General features: G+C 37.6%; 1 protein-coding gene across 1 annotated transcript in view; it reads left to right on the top strand.

Annotated features, from left to right (window-relative positions):
* Positions 1-24,137, top strand: part of LOC127846560 (transcription initiation factor TFIID subunit 4-like) — a 62,284-nt gene that overhangs the window by 32,234 nt on the left and 5,913 nt on the right. Inside the window, exons 6-13 of the mRNA XM_052377946.1 lie at positions 143-286; positions 4,128-4,345; positions 6,553-6,722; positions 7,186-7,316; positions 20,547-20,672; positions 21,082-21,138; positions 22,264-22,365; positions 23,519-23,584. Coding sequence (XP_052233906.1) covers positions 143-286; positions 4,128-4,345; positions 6,553-6,722; positions 7,186-7,316; positions 20,547-20,672; positions 21,082-21,138; positions 22,264-22,365; positions 23,519-23,584 — 1,014 coding nt within the window. The remainder of the gene's footprint in view (positions 1-142; positions 287-4,127; positions 4,346-6,552; positions 6,723-7,185; positions 7,317-20,546; positions 20,673-21,081; positions 21,139-22,263; positions 22,366-23,518; positions 23,585-24,137) is intronic.

The following is a 24,137-nucleotide window of genomic DNA, read 5'->3' as shown; positions in this document are numbered from 1 at the left end:
AGCATGGACTAATTAAGTCATCAGAAAATATCCTACTTATTAAATACCCCAGGCCTTGATTTAGGGTTTGGTTCATGGGTAAAACATAAAGATCATGTTACATGTAAATCTGTTAACTAAATTGATTAATTACTGTTTTCAGAAAAGCCTTCCACTATTGCGCCAGTCTTTGTTGAACAATAAGATGTCAATAGACGGTGTGAAGCCGCCTCCACCTGAGATAGTACAACAATCCTTACCAGTATCTGTTGCGCCAGTTCCCACTGCTGTGTCGCACCCACAACAGGTATAGCAAGGACACTTTTAACCCTTTCATTGCTGGAACCGAACTCAGAAGGCCTTTGCAAACAGTTTGGATCCAGATGAGATGCCACAGCAAACTGTTTGCTCTTCTGATAGTATTCTTTGAAGAAAATCGAAGAAAATGCTAATTTTAGAAATTCAGCAGACAACATTTTAGCAGACAACAAATTTCCCAGCATGCAAAGGGTTAAGAAGGAAGCACACTCTTTGAAAATGGGGTTATATGCATGTGTGAAAAGTGTTTTTCAAAATGAGCCTGTCCAGTCAGCACAGGCTAATCATGGACGACACTTTTTGCCTTTATGGTATTTTTAATTTAAAGAAAGTCACATATCAAAAATCCAGTTTAGGCGGAAAGCGTCCCTGATTAGCCTGTGTGGATTGCACAGGCTTATCCGGTGCGTCAAGTAACACACATGCATTAAGCCCCGTTTACTCAGAGTGTTGCTTATTTTATTGTGTATTTGTAGGTAACAATATTTAAAACTATGCATTTATCAACTGAAAACAGAAATTTAATATTGTATGTTACATGTTGACGATTTTTAATCCATATTTTAAAGTCTTCATATAGCTGCATTCGTCAATTGTTTTTTAGCCGGATTTTTTTCGAAAAAATCTCGGCTTATAGATTGATGTTGTCGGGCGGGGCGGGCGGGGTGGCGGGGTGGCGGGGTGGCGGCGTGCTCGAAAATGTTAAAGTTCTTATTTCATGGTATAACTTTGGTATGCTTGGACCTAGAGTCTTCAAACTTGACATGAAGGTTGGCCAGGATTAACAGATGACCACTGGTCATTTCAAGGTCATTCATTTGAAGGTCAAGGTCACTGTGACCTTCAATATAAAAAATGTTAAAGTTGTTATAACTTTGGTATGCTTGGACCTAGAGTCTTGAAACTTGACAAGAAGGTTGGCCATAACTAGTTAGTAACCACTGGTCATTTCAAGGTCATTCATTTGAAGGTCAAGGTCACTGTGACCTTGAATGTAAAAATGTTAAAGTTCTTATTTCATGGTATAACTTTGGTATGCTTGGACCTAGAGTCTTCAAACTTGACATGAAGGTTGGCCAGGATTAACAGATGACCACTGGTCATTTCAAGGTCATTCATTTGAAGGTGAAGGTCACTGTGACCTTCAATATAAAAATGTTAAAGTTGTTATAACTTTGGTATGCTTGGACCTAGAGTCTTGAAACTTGACATGAAGGTTGGCCAGAACTAGTAAGTAACCACTGGACATTTCAAGGTCATTCATTTGAAGGTCAAGGTCACTGTGACCTTGAATGTAAAAATGTTAAAGTTGTTATAACTTTGGTATGCTTGGACCTAGAGTCTTGAAACTTGACATGAAGGTTGGCCAGAACTAGTAAGTAACCACTGGACATTTCAAGGCCATTCATTTGAAGGTCAAGGTCACTGTGACCTTGAATGTAAAAATGTTAAAGTTCTTATTTCATGTTATAACTTTGGTATGCTTGTACCTAGAGTCTTCAAACTTGAAATAAAGATTGGCCAGTACTAGAAGATGACCACTGGTCATTTCAATGTCATTCATTTGAAGGTCAAGGTCACTGTGACCTTAAATGTTAAAATGTTAAAATTGTTATAACTTTGGTATGCTTGGACATAGAGTCTTCAAACTTGACATGAAGGTTTGCAAGCACACTTAGATGACCACTGGTCATTTCAAGGTCATTCATTCTAAGGTCAAGGTCACTGTGACCTTGAATGTAAAATGTTAAAGTTCTTATAACTTTGGTAGGTAAAAATGTTAAAGTTCTTATTCCATGTTATAACTTTGGTATGCTTGTACCTAGAGTCTTCAAACTTGACATAAAGGTTGGCCAGTACTAGAAGATCACCACTGCTCATTTCAATGTCATTCATTTGAAGGTCAAGGTCACTGTGACCTTCAATGTTAAAATGTTAAAATTGTTATAACTTTGGTATGCTTGGACCTAGAATCTCAAACTTGACGTAAAGGTTTGCAAGCACACTTAGATGACCACTGAACAATATTTCAGTAATTTAAGTATTGCATTGACAAAAACACGAAAGGTACTTTCCTGTCATTTAAATAAAAAATCCGGCTTCAATGCGGTCATCTCCGACCGCGGAACTCTTGTTATTTAAAAGATTTATTGGCATTAAAATAAAAAGAACAAAGTGCTTTCTCTGAGAAAACCAATTCTTTAGTTTGAATGTAAATATGTCTACAAAATTACCCTTCCAGTAAGCAAAGGAGGGAATCCCGTATTTTTTTTGTATATATGCTATAATAGAAACAAGGAGTGCAACTTCATTTGCCGAAAAACTACACCATCTTTACTGTAAACCATGTAACTCGAACAATTTTTAACGAATCAACTACACACTGGTTGTTTTCGAAAGCTAATAAAATAATTTATCAGAAAAAATTAACATCAATACCATTGATCCAGCAGTATTTCGATACCAGCCCATATGAAGTTGCACTCCTTGTTTCTATTATAGCATATATACAAAAAAAATACGGGATTCCCTCCTGTGCCAGTAAGCAGCCGTATTCTTTTAGTAACCTTTAGGGGGGGGGGGGGGGGGGATGCCTTATCCCCTAATATTCTTTATCAAAGCTTCTTTTGAATTTTTGAATAGAAGCAGAAAAGTTATTTAATATTTCTTGGCATTCAAAGGGAGAGAATCAGCGGAAATACAATGTAGAAGTATAATCCTTTGAGTAATGTATGATCATCTCATTGGGAAAAGTGGGCTTAAAGCAATGGGGGTAAAGTGTTGTCCCAGATTAACCAGTGCAGTCCACTTTCTGCCTAAACTGGATTTTTTTTTACGAGAGACTTCTTTTAAACAAAAAAGTCCAAATCTCGTATTTTTTTTGTATATATGCTATAATAGAAACAAGGAGTGCAACTTCATTTGGGCTGGTATCGAAATACTGCTGGATCAATGGTATTGATGTTAATTTTTTCTGATAAATTATTTTATTAGCTTTCGAAAACAACCAGTGTGTAGTTGATTCGTTAAAAATTGTTCGAGTTACATGGTTTACAGTAAAGATGGTGTAGTTTTTCGGCAAATGAAGTTGCACTCCTTGTTTCTATTATAGCATATATACAAAAAAAATACAAAAAAATACGGGATGACACTTATCGCACATGAACTAAGTCCAGTTTTTTATCTGGGATGACACTTATCGCACATGAATTAAGTCCAGTTTTTTATCTGGGATGACACTTATCGCACATGAATTAAGTCCAGTTTTTTATCTGGGATGACACTTATCGCACATGAATTAAGTCCAGTTTTTTATCTGGGATGACACTTATCGCACATGAATTAAGTCCAGTGTTTTATCTGGGATGACACTTATCGCACATGAATTAAGTCCAGTTTTTTATCTGGGATGACACTTATCGCACATGAATTAAGTCCAGTTTTTTATCTGGGATGACACTTATCGCACATGAATTAAGTCCAGTTTTTTATCTGGGATGACACTTATCGCACATGAATTAAGTCCAGTTTTTTATCTGGGATGACACTTATCGCACATGAATTAAGTCCAGTTTTTTTTATCTGGGATGACACTTATCGCACATGAATTAAGTCCAGTTTTTTATCTGGGATGACACTTATCGCACATGAATTAAGTCCAGTTTTTTATCTGGGATGACACTTATCGCACATGAATTAAGTCCAGTTTTTTATCTGGGATGACACTTATCGCACATGAATTAAGCCCAGTGTTTTATCTGGGATGACACTTATCGCACATGAATTAAGCCCAGTTTTTCCAGAACAAGGCTTTTATTGTCTTTCGGTAGGCCATTCCACGCGTTGTCAATCAGGTCCACCCCAAGCCTTCTATGCAGACCAGCGGCTCATCCAAGCCTGCGATGAATAAGCAGATGAATATGATGGGTGGAAATGTGCCAAGCACCGTGAAAGCCTTCCAGAATCGTGTCGCTGGTTTTGCCCAGAACTCGAGTCCGGGGCCGTCGCAGTCTCTAAAAGATAACAAGCGTGTCAAAGAGTCATTTAGGTGGGTAACCATGGTAACTACAAACAATCAGTCTGGTTCTGATTTGTGGTTCTTGATGGGTCTTAAAAATCTGTGTTATATTACACCTGCTTAAAATGTGGAAAAAAATGTTGCAAATTGAAATTGATGATGTATCTGTGTGAGGAGTGAATATAGTTCATGAATGTGGAGTAAGACACTGGATGAAGAAAAAGTCTCAAAAGTTTTGCCCTTACTATTTGACCATGGCATTGAAATTCCATAAAAGTACTTTTAATAAATTGTAGTTATACCCCTATTACCATTAGTAATGGGGGCTATACAGGAGTCACTTTGTCGATAGGTCGGTCTGTCCCGAAATCTTGTCCAGGCAATAACTATGTTGTTCATTGTGAGATTTTAAAATCATTTGGCACATTTGTTCACCATCATTGGACGGTATGTCGCGCGAAAGAATTTATTCAATATCTCAAAGGTCAAGGTGACACTTTGAGTTCATGGTCAAAAATGGCCATAAATGAGCTTGTCTGGCCAATACTATGTCGTTCATTGTGAGACTTTAAAATCATTTGGCACATTTGTTCACCATCATTGAACAGTGTGTGGTGCGAAAGAATTACGTCGATATCTCCAAGGTCAAGGTCACACTTTGAGTTCAAAGGTAAAAAAATGCCATAAATGAGCTTGTCTGGGCAATAACTATGTCGTTCATTGTGAGATTTTAAAATCATTTGGCACATTTGTTCACCATCACTGGACAGTGTGTTGCGCAAAAGAATTACGTCGATATCTCCAAGGTCAAGGTCACACTTTGAGTTGAAAGGTAAAAAATGGCCATAAATGAGCTTGTCTGGGCAATAACTATGTCGTTCATTGTGAGATTTTCAAATCATTTGGCACATTTGTTCATCATCATTGGACGGTGTATCGTGCGTAAGAATTACGCGGATATCTCCAAGGTCAAGGTCACACTGAGTTCAAAGGTCAAAAATGGCCATAAATGAGCTTGTCCGGGCCACAACTATGTTGTTCATTGAGTGATTTTTAAAAATAATTTGTTCACCATCATTGGACAGTGTGTCGCATGAAAGAATTATGTCGATATCTCCAAGGTCAATGTCGTACTTTGAGTTCAAAGGTCAAATATGGCCATAAATGATAATGGCATAATATTTCTTAAAAATCGCCATAAATTAGATTCTCTTGTTTTGTGGAGACAGCATGCAAAATATTCTGTGTCAATGCGGCATGTGGGGGTATACTTCACGTCTGTGACAAAGCTTTAGTTAATCTAGTGGTTAATTGTTCTATCTCATATTATTATTATGCCCCCCTTCGAAAAGGGGGTATATTGCTTTGCTCATGTCGGTCTGTCGGTTGGTCTGTCTATCGGTCCGTCCACCAGGTGGTTGTCAGACGATAACTCAAGAACGCTTGGGCCTAGGATCATGAAACTTCATAGGTAGATTGATCATGACTCGCAGATGACCCCTATTGATTTTGAGGTCACTAGGTCAAAGGTCAAGGTCACGGTGACCCGAAATAGTAAAATGGTTTTTGAATGATAACTCAAGAACGCATACGCCTAGGATCATGACATTTCATAGGTAGATTGATCATGACTTGCAGATGACCCCTATTGATTTTGATGTCACAAGGTCAAAGGTCAAGGTCACGGTGACCCGAAATAGTAAAATGATTTTAGGATGATAACTCAAGAACGCTTTTGCCTAGGATCATGACACTTCATAGGTACATTGATTGTGACTCGCAGATGACCCCTATTGATTTTCAGGTCACTAGGTCAAAGGTCAAGGTCACAGTGACAAAAATTGTATTCACACAATGACTGCCACTACAACGGACAGCCCATATGGGGGGCATGCATGTTTTACAAACAGCCCTTGTTGAAAAAAACATTTTGAAGTCCATCCAAAATTGAGACTGTTTGGATTTACATTTTTTCGCCATCTAGGTATCACCTACAAATACAAAATCAGCTTTACTTTATTTCTTAACACCTCATACAATTTCTTTACTAAGTTACTTGTCTTTGTTGATGCCTGATGCCACCTCAAAGGATGAGAAGAATTTACAGGCATACAAACAATAACCCTACACATTGTAGTTTTACAGTGATTGCCTTGTTCATCCATCTGCACCCATCAATAAACACAATTTATTTGGCTGGGAATATTGATTGTAATAATTTGCTTGTTTAACTTCAGAGATGATGATGACATCAACGATGTTGCAACCATGGGTGGTGTTAACTTGTCAGAAGAGAGCAAAAACATATTAGCAACAAATGCAGATTTCATTGGGACCCAAATTCGATCATGCAAAGACGAGACATTCCTTCATCATGGGCCTTTAATGAAGAGGATTCACGCAATAGGTTTGTGGTGACATTGCAGCTATAATTGAAAACTCGTTCCATCTTGCATGAGTCTAGTATGTTAATTTGGTCGGAGTTCTGGGACACACTCCAGTTTCACACATAATGGTAGAAAGGGAAGGACCTATAAACTTTAAAATACACGCACGTACACAGGTTTGTGGCCATATTTTCAGCAGGTGCCATTTATCAAAATTACTTGGTATTTACCTGCTTTAGCAGTTGTCAGTAGTGCGATTTTAAGCACAAATTCTTTTAATATTACTTCAGACCTAGAACAATTGAAAAGCCCCCTCCTATAAAAAATGATATTTTGAGCAGGTCCTAATCAAAATTTACTTTCAGGCTTACTGTAAAGTTTTATTAGTTGGACAATAATTTTTGTAGATGTCATGGTTGGACTGAAATGATGTCAATAACGGTATGTATTTCTATATGACTACCTGTGTGTCTCATGTTACAGCTAAGAAGCATGGAATCACGGAAGTGCCTGCAGATGTGGCCAACTTGGTGTCCCATGCTACGCAGGAGAGGCTTCGACACATAGTGGAGAAACTGTCAACAATAGCTGAACAGAGAATGGAAATATATAAGGTGAACTAGGATTAAAAAAAAATAAGTGTTTAATATTCAACAATTGCAATCCTTGTTTGAGTTCAAGCGTTTTGTATATTCTACTCTTGATTGAATAATTTGAAACAATATTTTTAAAATTCAATTTGCTACAGAGATTGCCCTGGAAGAGTCAGACCTTAGTAGAAATGTATCATCACTCTAGATATGGAAGGGAATATCCGTCAGCACATGCATGCTGTTAAATGACATTCTTATTTTAATACAGAACATGCATGCGATTAAATGACATTCTTATTTTAATACAGAACATGCATGCTGTTAAATGACATTCTTATTTTACGACTGCAACGATAAAACAACACATTACTCCATTTAACTAGTTTAATGAACCAATTCCAAAATATTTTGCCTCCCAATAAACATCACAAAAATGTAATAGAATGCACAAAGTATTCACTAACAGATCTCTTTAATATATTATACGAGTAAAAAGGAGTAAAAAGGAGTAAAAAGGAGTAAAAAGTGGGATATAAAAGGCCGCAGCGAAAAAACAGCCGGTGGTAACCACGAGCCCAACGAAAGATCGGCTACTCACTCGTGGAAACCTGTTACTTTGAAAATATACCTACCGGAGGGTGGATGAGCACACGATAAAATTACAAAACGTGAAGTAACACCGTTATAGTAGCAACACCGCGTACCCAAAATAAAAAATGTTATTGCTCATCAAGCGACCGAACTAGGAAGAACCATATACTTTGCTGGGCTTAACCTAGTTCTACCAATCGCTTGACCATTGGATGCACTAAAACTTTTACTTGATCACTACACTTGTGATCACACTTTTTTCGCACTTGCGAATTACATACTTAATCGGACATTGATCACTACACTTGTGATCACACTTTTGCGCACTTGCGATAACACTTACTTGATCACTACACTTGTGATCTTTTACATACTTAATCGGACATTGATCACTACACTCGTGATCACACTTTTTGCGCACTTGCGATAACACTTACTTGATCACTACACTTGTGATCCAATACTTTTACTTGTACCTTTTACATACTTAATCGGACATTGATCACTACACTTGTGATCACACTTTTTCGCACTTGCGATACTATACTTAATTGGACATTGATCACTACACTTGTGATCACACTTTTTCGCACTTGCGATAATACTTTTACTTGATCACTACACTTGTGATCACTTTTATCGCCACACTTGTGATAATATTACTTGTACCTTTTTACAAACTTAATCGGACATTAAAATACAACTTATCGCTCAGCCAGCGATTTGACACCTAAACGTTTTTTACCCTACGGTATTGCTACTATTTTTTATTTTGTTTAAGCTTAAACTTTAATAACTTGGAATTACCCGAAAGGACAAGGATGATAAACTACGCAAGTAGTCACAGAGTCCATTCAGATAAATGTATAAATGCGCATGCCCATCCGACCCCCGGCAAACAGAATTTTCCGGCACTGCGACGGGAAGGCAAATGCAACAAGAAATATATGACAATAAAATTACCAGACATAATAACACATATAAAAAGGCTCATATGACAATAAAAAAGAAGACAGAATATAAAAAACGACGCCAAAGTGAATGTTCGGATATGGAAGTGGCATCAAAAATTCCTGTGCACTTATATTAAACACGAGACAGTTCATTGTTCACCGGCAGAATGCATGTGCTCTAAATAAACGTGCGACAGTGCGTTTGTCCATTGTAGCATTCGATGAAGACAGTCCAAGCGCCGAGTCACGCTGTCCGCTGGAAAGCGCCCCAGTTGTACAAGACCAAGTTTGGCACCATCTCGATCGACTGTAAGGGGTGTGGCGTTGCCCCGGCACCAAAATGGGTGTGAATGTCTGCCATCAGATTTTAGGAGCCCGCCATGAGCCGGTGTACATGTACTGGAAATAGAGAACTTGCCGGCAGAATCGTATAGCTCAAATGTATAATCCATATATGTGCAAGATATGGTTTTTAATCGACTCTAAGCATCTTAAAATGTGGATGTCGGACCAGGCGAGATATTAATCAGGGTGCGGTGGGTGGGGTTTGTTTACGATCCGAACAAAAGCACAGGCAGTTTGCAAAAGGCGGAATGACGTAATATCACGTGGTACGGAAATGCGTAATTTCATTGTTTTCACGAACTCAACCAAAGCATTCCGTACATAACGTTACATCCGTAATCGTATCTATAGAAACCAGCAAACAACATTCGTTTCCGCGAAAATAAATATTATTAATTTATATTCAGAAATTAATAAGTCTTATTTTACGACTGCAACGATAAAACAACACATTACTCCATTTAACTAGTTTAATGAACCAATTCCAAAATATTTTGCCTCCCAATAAACATCACAAAAATGTAATAGAATGCACAAAGTATTCACTAACAGATCTCTTTAATATATTATACGAGTAAAAAGGAGTAAAAAGTGGGATATAAAAGGCCGCAGCGAAAAAACAGCCGGTGGTAACCACGAGCCCAACGAAAGATCGGCTACTCACTCGTGGAAACCTTTTACTTTGAAAATATACCTACCAGAGGTGGATGAGCACACGATAAAATTACAAAACGTGAAGTAACACCGTTATAGAAGCAACACCGCGTACCCAAAATAAAAAATGTTATTGCTCATCAAGCGACCGAACTAGGAAGAACCATATACTTTGCTGGGCTAAACCTAGTTCTACCAATCGCTTGACCATTGGATGCACTAAAACTTTTACTTGATCACTACACTTGTGATCACACTTTTTTCGCACTTGCGAATTACATACTTAATCGGACATTGATCACTACACTTGTGATCACACTTTTGCGCACTTGCGATAACACTTACTTGATCACTACACTTGTGATCTTTTACATACTTAATCGAACATTGATCACTACACTCGTGATCACACTTTTTGCGCACTTGTGATAACACTTACTTGATCACTACACTTGTGATCCAATACTTTTACTTGTACCTTTTACATACTTAATCGGACATTGATCACTACACTTGTGATCACACTTTTTCGCACTTGCGATACTATACTTAATCAGACATTGATCACTACACTTGTGATCACACTTTTTCGCACTTGCGATAATACTTTTACTTGATCACTACACTTGTGATCACTTTTATCGCCACACTTGTGATAATATTACTTGTACCTTTTTACAAACTTAATCGGACATTAAAATACAACTTATCGCTCAGCCAGCGATTTGACACCTTAACGTTTTTTACCCTACGGTATTGCTACTATTTTTTATTTTGTTTAAGCTTAAACTTTAATAACTTGGAATTACCCGAAAGGACAAGGATGATAAACTACGCAAGTAGTCACAGAGTCCATTCAGATAAATGTATAAATGCGCATGCCCATCCGACCCCCGGCAAACAGAATTTTCCGCCACAATAAATTTCATAAATTTATCCCCCGCAAATTCTGGATTAGCCCTTTAACAGAACTTTAAGATGACGTCGCGAATGTAATCTAAATACGATTCGAGGCCAACATCCGACAGATGCACACCATCGCTCCGAAAAAAACCCTGGCGTCGCGGAATCGATCGGCCCCGACACTATTTCGTGCACTATTTCGTGCTTGGTAAACTTTTTCGCGCGCAGCCGACCCCAGCGATTGATGTGCGATCACACTTTTACTTATCACACTTTTACTTGATCGCTACACTTGCGATCATACCACTTTTTATACCAATGGTCACTTGACCATTACACACTTTTTAACTCGGACATTTAGTACCAATGGTCACTTGACAATTAACACGCTTTACCAATGGTCACTTGACCATTACGCACTTTTTAACTCGGACATTAAATACCAATGGTCACTTGACCATTACACACTTTTTAACTCGGACATAACTCGGACATTTAAAACATCTCGTACATTTAATACCAATAAGCGCACTATTTCGTGCTTGGTAAACTTTTCAGCGCGCAGCCGACCCCAGCGATTGATCTGCGATCACACTTTTACTTATCACACTTGTACTTGATCGCTACACTTGCGATCATACCACTTTTTATACCAATGGGCACTTGACCATTACACACTTTTTTACTCGGACATTTAGTACCAATGGTCACTTGACCATTACACACTTTACCAATGGTCACTTGACCATTCCGCACTTTTAACTCGGACATTAAATACCAATGGTCACTTGACCATTACACAATTTTTAACTCGGACATTTAATACCACGGACATGTAATACCAATGGTCACTTGACCATTACACACTTTTTAACTCGGACATAACTCGGACATTTAATACATCTCGGACATTTAATACCAATAAGCGCTTTACAAGTTTTTTCCCTGCTGCATTGCTACTATTTTTAAAGCCTAACCTTTAAATTAGGTTGATATACTACGCCTGAAACCCAGAGTCCATTCGAGCCAATGTGTTGATTCATAGTCGCTAAGGTGATGGACCGACTTTATGGGGTCGTACTGCGAGGTAGTCTGTAAACGACCGAACTGGACACAGCGCAGACTCCGGCTCGTATGGGATCCTAATTGTGACCGGAATACCGCGCTGATTTGTTTTATGTTTCCTGAGTGTGACCAGTATGGCGTGTTTATCCCCCGTGACCCTAACGTCGGCTATTTGCAACTGATAACTGTATGTTGCTGTTGCTACCAATTCACTGACTCGGAACGGACCGAAATATGCCAGAGTAAACATAGCATTGAATAGTGAGCGCTCGAAGTCATTATAACACGCCTTTGCTAATTGCGAGATAATAACCGTCAAGACCTTGCGAGTGATTGGTGCCCACGTATCAACCGTTTGTCGCGAGCGAGAACAGCCCTGAAGCATTTTCTTCACTACAAAAAATGTTACTTATATCGTACTAGCCCATATATTTATGAATATAACTCAATCCAAAAATGTAGCTCTTGATAGATTTAGGTGATAGACCCTTTTCAAAACAATAGGCTACCAAGAGAACAACATGTTGTTGATCCGCGGGCCAATTGTTGTTTAGACTATATGCAGATCGAAAATTGTTGAACATAATCTTTTTATTTTTTAAATCCTTGCCCAGAGAAACAGTGCAACTACAATTGGAAATAATTCGAGAACAGTTATTTCACTAGTTACGCCCTTTTGCCGCCATAAATTAGGCCAACGAGCGTTACACCAGTGACCTTTAAAATAAATCCCAAAAAACCGAAACCAGACCCGCCAGCACTATCTGTAAACAATTCAGTGCCAACATTGAATATCCAGTATCGGTCATGGAAAACCGACACGCCGTTGTAATCGCGCAAAAATGACAACCACATTTCGAGGTCTTGCCTAACATTATACGTATGCGGTCAGAGCTCCAGATAAGGTTTTGTGAAATTCTTAAATTACTACCAGATTTTCAAAAAGAATTCTTTACTCTGAAATTTTATTCTTAACGTTACTACTAAGTTTTGGAAAATAATTCTTATTTTTTCTAAATGACCTAAAAATAAATAATAATGGTTATTTTCATGCAAAAAAAAAACAAAAAAAACATACTAGCAACTTTATTTATACGATTTCAACAGTGTCTTTTCAGTATTATACAATTTTATTTTGCCAATACCTTCATATGCCCAAATTGTGTTTAGATTGCATGCCTTAGATGAAGTTTTACATATTTCACATTTAAAACGGGTCTCCCCTTCAATCTTTTCAACGATTAGCCACGGGACTTGTCCCTTCCACTCGTTCAATGGTTTTTTTTTGTGTGTTTAAGTTTGGATGGTTATTACTCGTAATTATCGGTGGATTAACAAACTGAGAAAACTCTCCTAATCATTAGACAACATATGGCACGCGCAGAGGCACGAGTGTGTTGTTAAAGCAACCAATTTTAAGCGACTGCTTTGTCACGGTCGATTTGCGTTTCGCGCGGGGGGTAAATTGTGTAACCGTTAGATAAACAACACACAATAAACTTGCTAATCACCTGCGGGCGGTAGCAAATATAAGGAGGCGGAGTTTAGACTGATCGAGACGTGTGCAAAACACATTGAGTCGGCAGAAAGCAGTGTTGATTGAAGTGTTATTTTAATCGACAGCTTACGTCACGGGTTGCTATTTTCGGCGTATGACCAATTTTAAGGAAGTACAGTGGACGTCATGTTTTTTTTTATCGGCGTATGGAAACAATTATCGGGCGTAATATACGGCCGTACGCCGCTAAGTGCAAGCCCTGTTGGACCCGTCTTGTCGCGTTTTTGTTTAGCTTTTCCGACTGTGTCGGCAACTGAACATACAACATCGTATAAGATCTTTTCTATAATGTCTTTCTAAACATTTAACTTCGGCTAACTTTGCGTACATTATGTTAAAAGCGTGTTTTTGGACGCTTTGCAGTTTTTTTAGGACGCTCTCTGAGCGCCGCCATTGTTTTTAGACAGATCGACTGTATACGCCGCTTTTATTGGAAAAAATGCGCTTTGTTAAACAAACCCGATAACCATTCTATATAAGCACCGCAAAGATCTTTAATACGCTAAAAGAACTCAATAAAAATCGATACGAACCGATGTAAAAATAATATTCGTAATTTGATTTTGTAATTCTTAATGGTACGACAAGATTTTAAAATAAATACATAACGGACTTGAAAATAATTCTTAATTATGAAAATACGACCCTTATCTGGAGCTCTGACGGTGGAATGCTTTTGTTATGTCACAGGTGGTGTTAATTAATCAAAACGGGCGGCCGACTGTGATTGCCCTGCACACGAAGTTAAGAGACCTAATTAACGATTGCACTTGCTTTAGGTTATTTTATTTTAACTTTTTTTTTTTTTGTCTGCACCATGGTGCGAATTTTTTCCCGTAATTCATCGATTTTTATTTAAGAATGCGGACTACTAGTTCCGCCGAATCTTATTCTAAGCCTGAGAACACGATTATTTCCGTGGGCCCTTCTGTTTTCTCCGTGGCTAACGGCACGTTTAGCTCGTCATGCATTTGATAAACTAATCCATCACCTTGCGGCAACCTAGCTCAGATTTATCGCCACCCAGAAAATCGTCTAACTAGTGTATAAGCTTGCCCGATGACATTTTACTCTTAACGCAGAATTCAAGGAATGAAGAAAACTGATAAAATGTTTTGCAACTGACTGAAGCTCCGAATGGTAATGCTTTTTCCACATAAAACATACCATTAAACTGTATGCCCAGTATTTCGAAATCTTCTCGCCGAACTGGGAGTAGGCGAGATGCAATCTTAAGATCCATTTTGAAAAGTTTACAGTGTCGCCCTAAATCTTGAAACATGTGAACCGCCTCATCGAAATTTGTGTACTGAGCGGATGAGTATTTTTTTATCAATGAAGTCATTAACCGAGTTACCCTCTGGAAAAGAAAGGTGATGAATCATCTTAAATTCACCTGGTGTCTTTTTTGGCACCAAGCCAACTGGGAAACCATGAAATTAGAAAAAGGTTGTTCGCTGAAAGGCCCAGCCAACCTCCCCGCCAAAATCTCCTTATTTATCTTATCTTGAATTATTTCAGCATTTGCGATTGCAGACTTTAATTTTTTAGCTCATCTATTTTTTGAAAAAAAATTATGAGCTATTGTCATCACCTTGGCGTCGGCGTCGGCGTTGGCGTTGGCGTCGGCGTCCGGTTAAGTTTTGCGTTTAGGTCCACTTTTCTCAGAAAGTATCAATGCTATTGCATTCAAACTTGGTACACTTACTTACTATCATGAGGGGACTGGGCAGGCAAAGTTAGATAACTCTGGCGTGCATTTTGACACAATTATGTGCCCTTTTTATACTTAAAAAATTGAAAATTTTGGTTAAGTTTTACGTTTAGTTCCACTTTTCTCAGTAAGTATCAATGCTATTGCATTCAAACTTGGTACACTTACTTACTATCATGAGGGGACTGGGCAGGCAAAGTTAGATAACTCTGGCATGCATTTTGACAGAATTATGTGCCCTTTTTATACTTAGAAAATTGACAATTTTGGTCAAGTTTTGTGTTTAGGTCCATTTTATTCCTTAAGCATCAAAGCTATTGCTTTCATACTTGCAACACTTACTAACTATCATAAGGGGACTGTGCAGGCAAAGTAATGTAACTCTGACTGGCATTTTGACAGAATTATGTGCCCTTTTTATACTTAGAAAATTGAAAATTTGATTAAGTTTTGTGTTTAGGTCCACTTTATTCCTACAGTATCAAAGCTATTGCTTTCATACTTGCAAGATTTATGAACTATCATAAGGGGACGGTGCAGGCAAAGTTATGTAGCTCTGACTGGCATTTGGACGGAATTATGGGCCCTTTATACTTAGAAAATTTAAAATTTGGTTAAGATTTATGTTTTGGTCCACTTTACCCCTAAAGTATCATAGATATTGCTTTCATACTTGGAACACTCACAAACTATCATAAGGGTACAGTAAAAGGACAAGTTGCATAACTCTGGTTGTCATTGTTATGGAATTATGGCCCTTTTTTGACTTAGTAACTTTTAATATATGGTTAAATTTTGTGTTTCGATCCACTCGAAGTATCAAGGCTATTGCTTTCAAACTTCAAATACTTACATGCTATCATGAGGTTACTGTACCTGGCAACTTGAATTTTACTTTGACCTTTAAATGACCTTGACTCTCAAGGTCAAATTATTAAATTTTGCTAAAATTGCCATAACTTCTTTATTTATGATTAGATTTGATTGATACTTTGATGAAACTACTCTTACCTGACATACCACAATAGACTTCACCCAAACCATCCCCGTGCCCTCCCCCCCTCCCCCCCCCCCCCCCCCCCCCCTTTTTTTTTTTTTTTTTTTTTTTTAAGATCATCTCACAAATGACCACCACACCCTCACACTATACCCCCACCCCCCCCCCAATTTTTTTTTTTGATTTTTTTTTTTTTTTTTTTTTTTTAAGATCATCTCACAAATTATCACACTCCACTCCTCCCTCCTTTGTGATTGAAAATGAGAGTCCCTTCACCTTTAAAAAGAAAATAGATGAGCGGTCTGCACCCGCAAGGCGGTGCTCTTGTTACTAAATCTACTGACTCTGGGTCCGTTATAATGCATTGAAAACCCATTTGTAAAAAACATTAAAAAGGTCATTTCGATCTGTAAAATTATACGATGTTAAATATGCACGTAATATTTTGCTATTCACCGGCGATGGTGCGAGATTAAGTAGGTCATTACAGGGAAAGTTAATGCAAAATCTCCTGCACTTTATCGCGTCGCGTGCTATGGTAGATTGACGCATAAATCAAGAAAGCGTCCGACCACTGTTCGATGTTATGAATTTTATCCCTACACTCCTTAGGGCGCTGTTCAAGAGTGCCCTCTGCCGAAAGTTGCAAAACACTACCGTTACAAAAAGCGGATAATTCGAAGGCACCTTTTAACAGTAAAGCCAAATTGACATATTCGCCTCTAGAAATTTGTTGTTTCAATGCGGCTGGCACGTGCGCAGCCAAGTCATCGTTTGATAAGCGCGTTAATTCCTGACAACTATATGATGTTTTGACCTTGATTAATAGCCGAAGCAAGAGATTGAACTTGTGTATTTTCGATTACCGGGAAACTTAGAGTTGATTCCCCGCTAACACCGCACCCCTCAACGTTACGTGTATTAATAGGAGGAACGATTTTAGATGCCCTTAGATCTATTATCTTCTCAAAATCAATAAAGCCTCTACCTGGGTCCGGTTGTAAGAGCCGGGTATCGTCCTCACCAACCTCTTCCACATTTTCCGGTAATTTCCGCTTTGTTCCACGCGGCATTATTTCAGATGATTCGAGATTTAATTAAATTAAGTTTGTTTACGATCCGAACAAAAGCACAGGCAGTTTGCAAAAGGCGTAATGACGTAATATCACGTGGTACGGAAATGCGTAATTTCATTGTTTTCACGAACTCAACCAAAGCATTCCGTACATAACGTTACATCCGTAATCGTATCTATAGAAACCAGCAAACAACATTCGTTTCCGCGAAAATAAATATTATTAATTTATATTCAGAAATTAATAAGTCTTATTTTAATACAGAACATGCATGCTGTTAAATGACATTCTTATTTTAATACAGTACATGCATGCGATTAAATGACATTCTTATTTTAATACAGAACATGCATGCTGTTAAATGACATTCTTATTTAAATACAGAACATGCATGCTGTTAAATGACATTCTTATTTTAAAAAAGAACATGCAAGCTGTTAAATGACATTCTTATTTTAATACAGAACATGCATGCTGTTAAATGACATTCTTATTTTAATACAGTACATGCATGCAATTAAATGACATTCTTATTTTAATACAGAACATGCATGCTGTTAAATGACATTCTTATTTTAATACAGAAAATGCATGCTGTTAAATGACATTCTTATTTTAATACAGAACATGCATGCTGTTAAATGACATTCTTATTTTAATACAGAACATGCATTCTGTTAAATGACATTTTTATTTTAATACAGAACATGCATGCTTTTAAATGACATTCTTATTTTAACTACTGGCATATACTTTCTGATACATGGTAGTCGCATTTTGCCTAGTGACATTTGCTGTGCAAACATTTCATCTTCTATGGAAGGGAATGTCTGCCAGTCATTTCATGTTGCTTAATGACAAATGCATATTGCTTAACGACAGCTCCATGTTGACATATTAAAATTACATGTTGGTGTATGACAAATACTTTTTGTATTGTGCTATTCGTTACCAACATACTGTTTGTACATTCCGACTTTACACAAGTAATTACACTAGCAATTCAATAAGACAGAAGCAATATGCACTAAGCATGTTGCAAGGCATGATGCAAGATGAAGTTAATCAAATGCGATATGACAATTTGTAATATGTAATTCATATAAAGCGGAGAACCAGAAATATCGGGATCAGTAAACTCCAAGTTATTTGTTTACTATTCAACCACCAGCTATTTTTGTTGAAAAAGCCCTGTCTCTGTGAGTCAGTAAAATGGCAGAAGCAGGCTAGTTGCGTGTGCCCAAGCCAATCGATGCATGGTTAAAATTTCAGTACTTTGGTTTTGCGTTTCAGTCACACAGAACGTTAATTATTAACAGAGCTGCGCACTTTGGAATTGCCAATGGATATTTTGTTGACTTTACCCAGTTAAATAATTTCTAAGATTTTCACGTCATTTTCATTTTTCATTAATCTTAGAAATCATTTTAAGGGACTTGTTCACAGATTTTCGCAGTTTAGAAAAATCTCATTTAATAAGTTTGCAAACAAATCTATAATGTTTCCCCGGGATTCGAACCCGGGTCCTGTGGAAGCAAAAGCAAGAGGGTTACCACTGTGCCAAGCACGCTTTTATAAATTATTGCGAATAATAAACATTATGTTAGTAATACTGGTATTTTAACAATAATCAAGGAAAAGCGTTACAAAGGCTTTATTATTTTGGAAATGCATCTGTGCAACGCAGAACGAAAGGAATGTCTATAAATGTCTTTTCACGCATGTAATATATTTTCATGAAACTTGCAATTTGGAAAGATGGCAATATGGACATTATGCATGTCATTTCATTTAGTTCCAACGTCAAAAATTGTGGTTGCTATGGCAACCAAAAAAATATTAATGAAAATGGTTGAATTTCTGACAATGGTGGAGCTGGTAGGGGACCATATTGCTTGACAATAGCCTTGTTATCTAAAGAACACACGATGGCCACATTTTTGTTGTTGAAAGTCGATGATCCAGCTTAACTTGTATTAATTTTCCAACTGAGTGTATTTTTTCCCGCCATTTTGCAATCAGTGCACAAAGTGCTTAATTTCTCATTTAACAATTACTAAGTGCTCAGAGCGTTCAACCATTGTTAGTGTTTGATCACTTTGTCCAGACAGATTTGAGTATTGCGTGACTATCAAGCTAGAGTGTTCTTCTCACATAGGCGGACTTGATAGAACCCACTCGGTGCATGTGGGTTTAGTTATTGCTCACATACTGGACAGGTGGGTTTTCCTTCGGGAACTCCGCTCCCCTTATAATCTCGCAAAGTAAAAAGGGGCTTCGCAATATATTCTCGCACAATCGTTATAAGCATGGAGACACATATGAACACACAAAACACAACCACCGCTCACTTGTGCACGCACCTATAAACGCAACCATAAACGCGTAATCATATTCTTTATAATAAACTTTTCTGAATAAAAATGTTCTATCAGCAAAACAAGCTCGGGCGCCAATATAATTGTTTCGACAAAAGTAGTCTACACGCCGGAAATTATTGTTCACCTGTCAGAGTTGTCTCCCAGTATAATAATTTGCGCTAGAACGTCAAATTTATTATTTGTTCCATGTATTAAAATGACACTGTACATACATAGCAAGATCATTGATGCAACAACAAAGTAAAATGTACTGAGGCAAGCACAGAAGTAAATAGCAGTAGTATACATTAACAGTTCAATATTGCAAAGCTGAACGCAAATTTCATTACACCAAAAACAAATGGTATTCATAAAGGGACTTAACATAAGCCTTAAGGCGCATGAACGATGAGTTGTTTCTACAGCAAATGCAAGAAACAAACATACAATTGTAATATAACAGAATTCAAATGCAAGTTGTAATATGTCAAATTGGAGTTGTCAATAAGCAATAACAATTGTCATTTAGAAATATGAAATTGTCATTTAGCAATAAGCATGTACTGGCGGATAAACCCTTCCATATCTAAAGGCCACATTTATGACTTTATCTTGATGATTATTGGTCAAAATGTTTATCTTGCAATTATCTAGAAAGTTTTTTATCTGGGTCATGCGCATCCAATGACTCAAGTTACATTGATTTGCTAATTCTACAGAACATTTATTCTTATGATTTTTCCACCATGTGATATATGATTCATGTCAACAGAAAATCATGGCCGCCATGAGGCTAGGAAGTTTTCATTATATTTCTATATTAACAGCATTTGAACACTTTCGTTTTTCCCCAGTTATCATGTAACTTACAGGGAATATTATGAAATTGTGTTTCTATGATTTCTGATTGTTAAAAAAACATGGCTATTTGCTCAAAGACGACTCTGATATTAAATATTTTAGCCGCTTCACCCAACACAGTAATGGGATTATGCAGGATTCTAATTGTACATTTATATACATTTGTTCATGCAGATCAACGAAACGTTTGCTTTATCTGTGGATGTGAAAGGGCAGCTGAAGTTTCTGGAGGAGCTGGATGTACTGGAACGTAAACGGCACGATGAGCAGGAGAAGGAAATGCTTCGGAGGGCCGCCAAGGTAGGACGGGTTGGGTTTTTCATCTGGGGGGGGGGCTTGCTTTATTTTAAAAGAAATAACGGGAAAAGCCAGTTTTGAGAAAAATATAAGCGTAATATTGACTATTTTAAACACAGTCTTTATATTTACCCATTACCACTTAGAAACATATTTTGACGCATTTGTAGTCCCTTAGAAAGTTGAATTTAATTAAAGGCCTGTCTTACTATATTAAAGTTTAAAAGGCTTCATTTCCAACTCTTAGATACTGATGAGCAGCAAACAGATACTGATGAGCAGCAAACAGCATAAAACCTGAACAGACTGCAAGTTACTGGCAGGCTGTTCTGGTTTTAAGCTGGTGGCCATTTTCACTTTGCTTCTGATGGGGAAAGGGTAAAGCAAAAGTTGATGTGGTTTTCTGTTCCAGTCACGTTCAAAGCACGAAGATCCAGAACATCTTAAGCTTAAACAGAGGGCCAAAGATGTAAGTCTTAAATTTTATGTTGATTTGCTGAGGTTTGCTTACAAAAAGCGATTGTGTAATGTAAGAAGAGATACATTGTTGTGAAAGGCAGTTGTAAATTAATGGGCCAAATAAATTAGGCTTGCTGAGATACAGAATAGATAATAATCAAATGCAAACTCACAAGAATGACAGAATGCAAATGCACAACAGAAATGGTGTAGTTGAATAACAATGAAAAGTGACTGTTAATTTTGTACTGAACGAAAATGAATTTCTAAGAGTCATGTAATTGAGAAAAAGATACAAAAAACAACAACAGTGTCACCAACTTAATGACTAGATGATATTTATGCCCCCCTTTGAAGAAGAGGGGGTATATTGTTTTGCTCATGTCGGTCCGTATGTCCGTCCACCAGATGGTTTCCGGATAATAACTCAAGAACGCTTAGGCCTAGGATCATGAAACTTCATAGGTACATTGATCATGACTCGCAGATGACCCCTATTGATTTTGAGGTCACTAGGTCAAAGGTCAAGGTCACGGTGAGCCAAAATAGTAAAATGATTTCCGGATGATAACTCAAGAATGCTTATGTCTAGGATCATGAAACTTCATAGGTACATTGATCATGACTCGCAGATGACCCCTATTGATTTTCAGGTCACTAGGTCAAAGGTCAAGGTCACGGTGACTCAACTTAGAGAAATGGTTTCCGGATGATAACTCAAGAACGCTTACGCCTAGGATCATGAAACTTCATAGGTACATTGATCATGACTCGCAGATGGCCCCTATTGACTTTCAGGTCACTAGGTCAAAGGTCAAGGTCACAGTGACTTGACACAGTAAAATGGTTTCCGGATGATAACACAAGAAAGCTTACGCCTAGGATCATGAAACTTCATAGGTACATTGATCATGACTCGCAGATGACCCCTATTGATTTTCAGGTCACTAGGTCAAAGGTCAAGGTCAAAGTGCCAAAAAACATATTCACACAATGGCTGCTACTACAACTGACAGCCCATATGAGGGGCATGCATGTTTTACAAACAGCCCTTGTTAAAATGTGAAACACAATGTCTTAACACAGAGTAAAGAGCATGTTCAACTGATGTAATGGTTTTGTTTTCATTTTTCAGCTGCAGCAAGCAGAAATGGAGGAAGTGCGTCAACGGGAGGCAAATCTAACAGCTCTGGCAGCAATAGGACCTCGGAAGAAACGGAAACTGGATGAGTCCGCTGTAACTAGAACTTTGTATTTATTTATGAGTGTAAGGAGAATGTATCGGACAGGTTAAGATTAGTTCTTATTAGGAGTCCTTTATAAATGTTTGAATAATATAAGTCGTGTACTGAGACAACTGGGCATAATGCATGTAGGTGCTAATCAGGGACAACACTTTCCGCTTTTATGACATTTTTTCGTTTAAATGAAGTCTCTTTTTAGCAAAAATCCAATTTAAGCCGTGTTGTCCCTGATTAGCCTGTGCGGACTGCACAGGCTTATCTGGGACGAGACTTTACGCCCAAGCATTATGTCCAGTTTTCTCAGAACACGACTCATATGATAGGCAGGGCTTACCAAAAAGAGTGTATTGCTTGACTCACTTGACAAATAATTTATGTTAATTGCATTACAGCTCGTTTCTTATGTAAGCCATTTATATTTTGTGAGCTCATAACCAAAATATATAATTCACAATAAATCTCTTATTTGATGTAACTTAGCTAAAATGTTAGTTTTAGGGCTAAGATGGAATAAACAGATGACCTGCTTCATGCCAAAATGGGTCTTATACCAAATACGGCCAGAAAAGCTCCTGACCAGACTGGCTAAATGTGCAGGCTGGGCTGGAGCTATTCTGGCCCTATATGGTATAAGACCCATTTTCGGCTGTCGGCATACAAGACCATGAAACCTTGCGTGACTGGAAAGCGGAGAGCATACATTCTGACCAGACTCTGCATGTGACATTAGACCCATTTATGTATGACGAAGCTTATAAATCGTGGCATATGTACAGAGGTTTAAGCATATTTGAAAAAATGTCAGGACACATTCATAGATGTTTAACCCTTTACCCCACTTAGATACGTATTTAACACATTTGCAGTCCCTTAGAAAATCAAATTTGATAAAAGAACTTTCTTACTATATTCAAGTTTAAAATGCTTTATTTCCAACCCTTGGATACTGATAATTAGCAAACAGCATACAACCTGAACAGACTGCGAGTTACTTGCAGGCTGTTCTGTTTTAATGCTGTTTGCACATAGCCATTTTCACTTTGCATCTGAGTGGAAAGGATTAAAGACAATGATTGTTGTCGTGTGACATAATGGCCAACAGTATTTTCAAAGAATGTTGGTGTATTAATTGATTGTACATTACAGAATGCATCCAGTAGTATGACAAATGGGCCAACCTCCTCCACCTCCTCTTCCTCCTCTTCTAAATCTGTAAGTACATGTACTCTAGCTAATATCTTCTGTGAATATTTTCAGCATGCTCTTATATATATCTGAGTGCACTTAGAAAGGATTTTGTTGCAAAACCTTATTACCCGGTATGGAAAGTTAAAGAAATTCATATATAATTTGTTTGAAAACCTTACTTTGAAACTTACGACATGGGCAATTTTACTTTTGTTACACTGACTTCTCTATTTGTTAATTGCAAATTTCCTAATAAATAAGTATATGTCTTTTGACATGTGTTTGTTTTGTCATTCGTCTTCAAAGGAGAAAAAAACATACATTTGACAGTGGTATTTGAGAGGCCTAAAAACATGCATGTTTAATGGAACGATTTTCAGATGGTCTTGTTTTCTGACATTTTAGTCCGGAGGTGTATAAATCAAGTTTTCAAGTAGTGAACAACTTATCTTCAGATATGTGACGCGTTTTGAGAAAACTGGGCTTAATGCATGTGGGTAAATTGTTGTCCCAGCTAAGTCTGTGCAGTCCGCACAGGCTAATCAGGGACAACACTTTGCACTTCTATGGTATTTTT

The sequence above is a fragment of the Dreissena polymorpha genome, chromosome 9, assembly GCF_020536995.1.
Source record: "Dreissena polymorpha isolate Duluth1 chromosome 9, UMN_Dpol_1.0, whole genome shotgun sequence".
NCBI classification, from domain to species: domain Eukaryota; kingdom Metazoa; phylum Mollusca; class Bivalvia; order Myida; family Dreissenidae; genus Dreissena; species Dreissena polymorpha.
This window is presented reverse-complemented; position numbering and strand designations above follow the sequence as displayed.